Consider the following 8,438-nt stretch of genomic DNA (forward strand, 5'->3'; position numbering starts at 1 on the left):
AGAGATATATCAATAATGCTTCGGATTCAAAAGGCACCCCTTCTTCCTACCTCCTTTTTCTTCTCTTCCCCCGCCCCAGGTTTTGAATCATCCTTTTGCTCCCAAGCACTCGCTCCATTTGGCCCGGGATGTTCCTGCATCCCCACGCGCTGGTCTCGCCGTCTGCTTGTTGCAAGTCCCCCGCTTATTTGTCTACCGTGTTTTCCAAAAGCTCACCGCCACCTGACCTTGTTCTTTAAAGCAGTGAGCAGTCCCAGGAGCAGTCCCAGGAGCAGAGCAGCCATTTCCCTCCCTGCCTCAGACACACACACGTACGCACGCACAAAGAGAGCTCGGGCTGGAAAGTGGCAAGGAAACAAACAGCTTCCCCTCCAGCCGCTTCTTCTGCAGCACCTTGTTTGACAAACACCCTGGCGCTTGCCCTTGAATTGGGTTTCACATCCCCATTTAGCACTTGGACAATGATTTTAGATGATGTCATTTAAAGCCAAACAAGAAAATTGATCTCGGATTTGCTTGGCCTCTAAAGCCTGGTTAAGCAGATTGCAAATAATAATAATAAAAAGCGAGAGGGAGGGAGGCAGAGGGGAGAGAGGCGAGAAGGAGGGAGGGCCACCTCCTTCCCTGGGCGGGGGAGGCGCGGGCGCCAATGAAAAGTAGCCGCTTGCTGGGGGGGAAAAACTTTTCCTGTTGACTGTTGGAAGCGAATTGAGCAATTATCTAGTTTACCTTCTCCTCTTGGAAGTTAACGATTGGCGAGATCTTGGCTGCGTTATTGACACAACACTTTCTATTGATAGAAATAAGTAGCGATTGTCCCGAGTCATTGGTGCGCCAAAGTAAACTGTGATGGGCTGGCATGAGTCCACTGGACTGAGAAGGCTGGTTCCGCCGGCGGAGGCTGTGGTGATGGTGGCGGCGGCAATGCTGGTCTCCCTCCTCGCAGATCAGTAACAAGAAAAGAGGCAGAGAAAGTGAAAGAGAGAGAGAGAGGGGAGAAAGGAAAAGAAAAAAAAAAAAAAGGGAAAAAAAAAAAAAAAAAAGAGGCGTCTACCAGAGCGGCTCAAACCGGGAGAACAAATGCAGTTCAGCCATGGACAATAGTGGCAACCACACGGCGACCAAAATCCTAGCGACTCCTCCGTCCAGAGAAAGCCTGTCTGCCAGGAGCAACATGATCAGCACGCCCAAGCCACTCGCCTTCTCCATTGAGCGCATCATGGCGCGGACTCCAGAGCCCCGCTCCATCCCCGTCCCGCAGCTCCTCCATGGCTCCGTGGCCAAAGGCGACCCCAAGCATCCGCTGCACCTCAACTCCTCCATCCCCTGCATGATCCCCTTTGTCCCGGTGGCGTACGATACCCTGCCCAAAGCAGCGGTGGCTGGAGCGGAACCCAGGAAGGCTCACTTAGAGTCCTCTTCCTCGCCCTCCTTTAGCTGCGGCGATCTCTTGAACTGTGCCCTGAGCTTGAAAGGAGATTTCCCCCGCGATGCCCTGCCCTTGCAGCAGTACAAACTGGTAAGACCCCGAGTGGTCAATCACTCCTCCTTCCACGCCATGGGAGCCCTGTGCTATTTCAACCGAGGCGACAGCCCCTGTCACCCGTCCTCCAGTGTCAACATCCACCCGGTGGCTTCTTATTTCCTCAGCTCTCCCTTGCACCCGCAGCCCAAGGCTTACCTGGCGGAGCGGAACAAGCTGGTGCTACCGACCGTGGACAAGTACCCGGCGGGGGTGGCCTTCAAGGACTTATCGCAGGCTCAGTTGCAGCACTACATGAAAGAAAGTGCTCAGATCCTCACGGAAAAAATCGCCTATAAGACGTCGGAGTTCAGCCGCGGCTCCCCGAGCAGCAAGCCCAAAGTTTTCACGTGTGAAGTTTGTGGAAAGGCAAGTAGCACCGTAGCCTCCTCCCTTCCCCAGCCTCCTGTCCCTATCCGTCTTCCCGCCGGCTGTCTTGTCGCTTGCTTGATTTTTAAACGACGGCTCCCCCTTGGCACTCTCGTCTTCTAATCGCAATTTCATTTTATTTTATTGTCTCCTTTCTCTTTCAAGGTATTTAATGCACATTATAATTTAACGCGCCATATGCCGGTGCACACGGGAGCCAGACCCTTTGTTTGCAAAGTTTGCGGGAAGGGCTTCAGACAGGCGAGCACGCTCTGCCGGCACAAGATCATCCACACCCAGGTGAGCCCATCCCCTGTCCCTTCCTCCCTGCCCGAGAGTTTCCACTCACGTTTTTGGGCGAGCTCCGAAGCAGCGGCGCGGGGGGCGGCCAGCCCGCAGCCGCGGGCACGTTTCGTTTGTCCCGAGCGCGGTGGGTTCGGCGGGATGCCCGCACCGGCACCAGCGAGCCGTCAGCTGAACACATAGAACTGCGCAAATCAGCTCATAAAATCCCGCTAAACAGAACACAGAACCCTCAGGACAGCCAACAAGCCGTGACTTGGTGTTTGTTTCCTTCCAGGAAAAGCCACACAAGTGCAACCAGTGCGGCAAAGCTTTTAACCGGAGCTCGACCCTGAACACGCACACGCGAATACACGCCGGCTATAAACCATTTGTCTGTGAATTTTGTGGCAAAGGATTTCACCAGAAAGGTACCAGTCTCCAGCACCCTCTCTCCTCCCCGGCTTCCCCTTCCCCAAGCCAGGTCAAGTGTCGGGACAATTTGCGACAGGGAGAGTGGTGGAGAGTTAATTTTGTGTTCAAGTTTTATTATTAGATATTGAGGGTAATTTTAAGTTTCGCTAGCCCCGACACATGTCTTGCCCCACGACGCGGGGCAGAGGTCTCTGTTCGGGGGAACGGCAGGGCAGTCGTTCGGCTGGAAGTGTCTGTTCTCCCTTCACCACAACATGAAGCTTCCAGCGCGGTTCGGCAAACGAATTCTCCTCTTATTTCCCCTTCCAAATACAAGAATTTAGCTACTTTTTCTTCCTGGGTTGCTGTGAAGTCTAAACCCCGTGGTTGTATTTCCGCAATTGTCGTGATTTTGGTTTATTCGATCCTTTCTTTGTCGTCTGCTAAGTGTAACAGCCGCGGGGAGGATGGAGAGAAGGCAGGAGGTTTGCGGTCGTTTCATCCTAAAGCCGAACTCTGGTGATGGGACAGAGTTCGGGTGGGGTTTTTTTTATTTTTCTTGTCTTTTCATTGTCCGTCTTTGAAATCCAGGTCCATTTGCCTTTCTTTTCTCATTCCCAGGCAATTACAAAAACCACAAGCTGACTCACAGCGGGGAGAAGCAGTTCAAGTGCAATATCTGCAACAAGGCTTTTCACCAGGTGTACAATCTGACCTTCCACATGCACACCCACAACGACAAGAAGCCCTTCACCTGCCCCACCTGCGGCAAAGGCTTCTGCAGGAACTTTGACCTCAAGAAGCACGTCCGTAAGCTGCATGACAGCGCCCTGGGACTGCCCCGGGCCCCCGCCGAGCTGGGGGGGCCGGAGCCGCCGGCCCCGCCCGGGGCGCTGCTGCAGGGCCCGCCGCCGCTGCAGCCGTGAGGGGCGGCCCCGGCCCCGCCGAGCGAGCCCCGGCGCCTCCTTGCATGCACCTGTTATAAGCGGTTTTGTGTATTATGCTCTATATCGCCACTAACGTTAATGGGACAGATTGTTTCCTATTTTTTTTTTTTTTTTACTTTTTCCTTTGTTCTTTACAGACTACTTTTTATGTTGTCGTTGCATCTCAGGTGGAGAGATGGTTAAAAACAAAACAAAACAAAAACAAAAAGCGCCAAGCCAATTTCTGCTGTATTTATTTGGGAAACTGTATTACTCGAGCCGGGAATGCTGCACCACTTTAATTATTTCGATGTATATATATATTCCCCTTGTGTTGATCCTGCCCTGCCTCCGCTGTCTGCTGGTTATCCTACCCTTCTTGGTTCCCTCCTCTCCCTCTCCCCCTGAATATCGTATCTATATGGACACAACTGTTCTCTATGTACGGATTTGAATTTCGCATTGATTCTTGCACGTGGAGAGAAAAAAAAAAAAAAAAAAAAAAGAATTCGTTGACCTGATGGAAATAAACCTTTGCCAAGGAGTGACTGCGGCGGCGGGGGCTGCGGCGCGGACGGGCGGGCGGGGAGCGCGGCGTTGGCGCTGCCGCACGGCAAAGCTCTCCTCGCCCTTGCCAAAACACTGAGGCAATCGCTAAAGACTTTAATTAAGAGGGGTAATTAGTTCGAATTGATCAAAGCAGGGTTGTTATGTTATTAGCTGCTCAGCAGCCTCTGCCAAGCCGAGCCTTGAAAGCGAAGCCCGCCCGTCGGTGGGGGCCTGAGGAGCGGCGGGAGGGGGTCTGGGATTATCCCGCTCCCGGGGTAACCGGACCGGGCACGGAAGATGGGTGCTACCCCCCGAGCAGGGCAGGCAGGCCCGCTCGGCTCCCTCTGCCCTCTCAGGGCTGTGCCCACCGCCCCCCTTCAGGCTCGGGGCTTCTCTTCGGACAGGGGCCGGGCCGTGCTCCACTCCGGGGTCGGGCCGAGGACGGCCAGGCGGGGCGGTCCAGGGACAAGCGGAGGCTGTCCCACGGCCCCTGGGGATTTGCCCCGCTCGGGGAACCTTTCGGGAGCGCCTGCGGGTCTGCCCCAGGGTGAGCCCTGCGAGAACGGGTGGTGTGACATCCCAGGTCTCGCCCAGATCCTGTACACCTGGAGCTCTCCCAGGCTTTCGGCTTTTGGCGAGGGGCGAGACGCCGTGGTGACAGTCGTAGCTAACGCGTTACACCAAGAAAGGGATATCGCCTTACGGGCGGCGCTCCCGCCGCCCCCCCGGGAGTGCCCGCATCCAGCAGGTGCGGTCCCCGGGCTGGGCCCGGCGGCTCTGCCAGCACCGGGCGCCTTTGAAAGCGCTGAGAGGGGAAGCGCATCCCTCTCCTTTCACACGTGTCAGATTACCGCGGTAAACTCCCGGGCAGGCGGCTCTGCGTGTACAAAGCAAAGCAACAGGTCAGAGCCACGGCGCGGGCAGACCTGCGGCACCCGGCACGGCTCGGCCCCTCGGGGCGCCGCTTTTCCCCCGCTCCAGGGGAGAAGTGTCCCATGATTTGGGCGCGGGGTTCTCGGTACAGCCGCAACAAGCGCTGGCTGCAGAGGCGCGGGCCTCCCTCTGCGCGTCTCCCCTTCGGAGACTTTGGGGAAACCTTGGGGAGAACTTCGGAGAAATTGGGGAAACCCCAATTTTCCCAGGGGACTGCGGCAGCAGGGGCAGGAAGAAGGGGAGTTGAGACAGCCTTGAAGTGACCCCGGGTAAACTAGAATTCGGGATGAAGCAGGGCGGGGAGGAGAGGCTCCTGCAGATAGAGCAAGTGTCCTTTGAGGATCTGGCCCTATGGACAGCTCTCTTCAGCTCGGCTCGGATCCCGGGACTAGAACAGAGTCATTCTGGCTTCCACACAGATAAATTCCTCCTAGATCAGGTGGCTGCAGTGTGTTGCTAGTTCAAAGGAAAACTTTTGTGACATGTAATGAAAGGCAAGGAGTCCCAAAGATCCCACTGATTTGATGCTGGTGTGCCATTGCTCTGAGGCTCAGCTTGAAGGAAGTATTTCAAAGCAGAAGCCCAGTTTGCTTTCTTATCTGAGCAGAAGTCCAACTTGCCTTTCTTATTGCTGAGCAAGTGTGATAGTCCAAGGTACTGAAACCTTGCTAAATATCATAATTTTACTAATATTTAAACTAGTTCAAAACTATTCAAGCATCATAGAAATATTGAAGTAATCCTAAAAGTATTTTAATCATGACAAAGGGATATGAATGTAAATATATAGTGAAACAAAAGGAAAATTTAATTTATCCACATTGTGATAAGCACATAACAGCAGTTTCAAATCAAACACATACATGAGGCCTGAAGATACTACTGGAGATTATGAGCATTGGTTACCCAGATGTCTGTGCTCAATTTTGTTTCTTCAGATTATTTTCCAGATGCTAGGAGAAGTGAGGGCTCAGTCCTCCCCATGCAGAAGCTGTATTTTCTCCCATTTTTATCAGTAGAGGAGAGAGAATTTCCAGTGTTGCTTTACCACAAACCATTTGCATGTTTATAAAAAATAATTGGATTTGTTTGCCTTTTCTCCCTTAAAAGATCTTCAGTCACTGCATAATCTGGATTCTTCTGTGTCTTCCTGGTGAAGAACAATATTTTGCTAAGGAACACGCATTGCATGCAGGGGTGGCATGTTTTGACATGGAGTAGAAATGAGGCACTCTAGCTTTATTACAAGGTGAAGCAGAGAAAGCCAGTGATGAGCATAGGTAAGCATTTCTCTTCCTAGATATCTCAGAGTAAACACTACTGATGTGGGACTTCACAGGGAGATGAGGACAGCTCATTTGTTATTTCACTGTATAGAACATTGTTTGTGTCAAAGACTGGTATCAATTCATGTCTTGGAAGGCCTGCACAGAATTACCTTTCATTTCCTCTCTTTCAAGATTAATCTCAGGTCAAGCAAATTTCTAGTTAATGGTCAGAGGCAATTCAAAGCTGGTGAAATCATCATGAGAGGCAAAAGCTATAATTTTATGTATATCCAAAGTGTAGAACTATTAACAGCTCTCCTTACTACAGACAATTTTTTTTAAAAATGTGAATAATTTTGACAGGAGAAATGGAGCCATCTGTGCCTAAAGGAAAGTTTATATGTTCCCATTTCTGTGCCAATCAGCATCACTGCCATATGATCTGTATTCTTTGTGACAACTGGTCAGCCCCATTCTACCAGTCCCTCATGGATGCTGGGAGAAGAGCCTTGGTGTGTCTGGATCTGCTCAAATCCAGAGTGCAGAGCTGAGCATTGGCATCTTGACACCAGTGATGCCCACCTCGCACCAACCACAGCAGCTTCACTGCACGCTGAATGAAAGGCAGGCAAGGCTGGTCCTATGGGACCCTGGAGCAGAAAGCCCTCGAGGAGGAGGAGCTGTTGCCCTCCACCTTCATCCCCACCCAGGACTTCTCAGATGGGACTGAATTTCTTCTGTGCTTCTCAGATACTACTGTTTTGTCAGCGTGTGCCAATACTGAAAGTGTTATGTATCTGAAAGAGCTACCAGAATTACCAAAGCTGTTGTATATTGTTGTGGAAATAAAATAGAGCACGGCAGGATCTTCTCACAGCATCCAAGTTCCTTCTGAAGCTGAAATGGTATTGACTTTGTTTTGCTAGTGCTCTATTAATGATCAGACATTTCTCAACAGCAGAAAAAAATCTCCCCCTACCCCCCACAAAAAAAAGGAAAAAAAGGACAAAGATATTAGTAAAAATGTTTGTGGGTTTTTCTTGTTGGGGTGGGGGCTTAGGGAGGTGTGACTGTGTGTTTTTGTTTTTTACAAAAAAAATCCATGCATGCCAAAATGTAAATTAAATCACAGCTTTTTAATAGCTTCCAAAATAATTCTCTGCTTCATGGGAAATTATATAGAAATCCAGCATATCTCAAAGTACCCAAAATGAATACTGGACAGTATTAGTCAAGGAAGTATTTTTAAAATATTTTTTATGATTTTTAATCACTTTTTGCTCCCAGTCTTTACAAATACAGTGGTGAAAATTGAGAGATTAAACAAAATTCAACAAATTCATCCAGAGCCATCTCAAATGAAGGCATGTTGGTCACAGCTTAGTACCAGAACAGTTTATTTGGACAGTGCTTGACAACTAGCAATTAGAAAATGCTCCTAGCTCTCCATACCTCCTCTGCCATACTTAGAATGGGACAGTCACCATTTTGTTCTTTGGAGCTTGGTACAGGAAAAAGGGACCTAATTTGCTCTTGGGGTTTTGATATGTTGATACCAGATAGTTATAACTCTTTAATTATGTAAATCTTTCCACCCATGCTCTGTTTAGCTGCCAGTTTGCTCAGGTACAATCCTTATGGAGGGAGAATTGTGCAGTACCCTGCTGGGAACTGTAGCAGTAACTATTTAATGGTAACTCCCATATCTCCCATGAAAGTAGTAGTGGTAGCTCCAGCCCCACTCCATGCTGGGTCCCCTTCTCTTCCTGGCCCAAGGGTTCAGGCTGCATGACTTTTGTGTGACCACTCCGGGGCTGCACAGCACGCTGTGACCCTCTGCAGCACATGGCTGTACTCACCCTTAGTCCTGTGAGTTTGCACAAAGTCTTTTCCTTCAGTAATCTGCAACTCCTGAAACAATACAAAAGTTCTCTTTTTAAAACTTCTCATTGAATTATGAAGTACAAGCTGTGTCTACCTTTTGTCCTCCTTTGAAACTTCCATGGAAGTTATTTAATAGCTTCACTGTTCAGTCACTGTTGTAGTGAAATCCTTGCCTATTTGATTAGGCACGGTATTAAATCCAATAACCATGCCCATGGAAATACAAAAAAAACTCCTCCCTTTTTGTATTTGGGATGGTTAGTATTTCACCACCATTATTCTGTGAATTCT

At 50.1% G+C, this 8,438-nt stretch overlaps 1 protein-coding gene across 1 annotated transcript; it reads left to right on the forward strand.

The window, feature by feature from the left end:
• The first annotated feature begins 1,093 nt into the window (after positions 1 to 1,093).
• On the forward strand, positions 1,094 to 3,513 carry FEZF1 (FEZ family zinc finger 1). The gene is made up of 4 exons (XM_059473079.1): positions 1,094 to 1,891; positions 2,057 to 2,191; positions 2,472 to 2,604; positions 3,209 to 3,513. The coding sequence occupies exons 1-4, from the start codon at positions 1,094 to 1,096 to the stop codon at positions 3,511 to 3,513; spliced, it is 1,371 nt and encodes a 456-aa protein (XP_059329062.1).
• The last annotated feature ends 4,925 nt before the right edge of the window (positions 3,514 to 8,438 follow it).

Source organism: Ammospiza nelsoni, chromosome 5, assembly GCF_027579445.1.
Source record: "Ammospiza nelsoni isolate bAmmNel1 chromosome 5, bAmmNel1.pri, whole genome shotgun sequence".
In the NCBI taxonomy this organism is placed as follows: Eukaryota; Metazoa; Chordata; class Aves; order Passeriformes; family Passerellidae; genus Ammospiza; species Ammospiza nelsoni.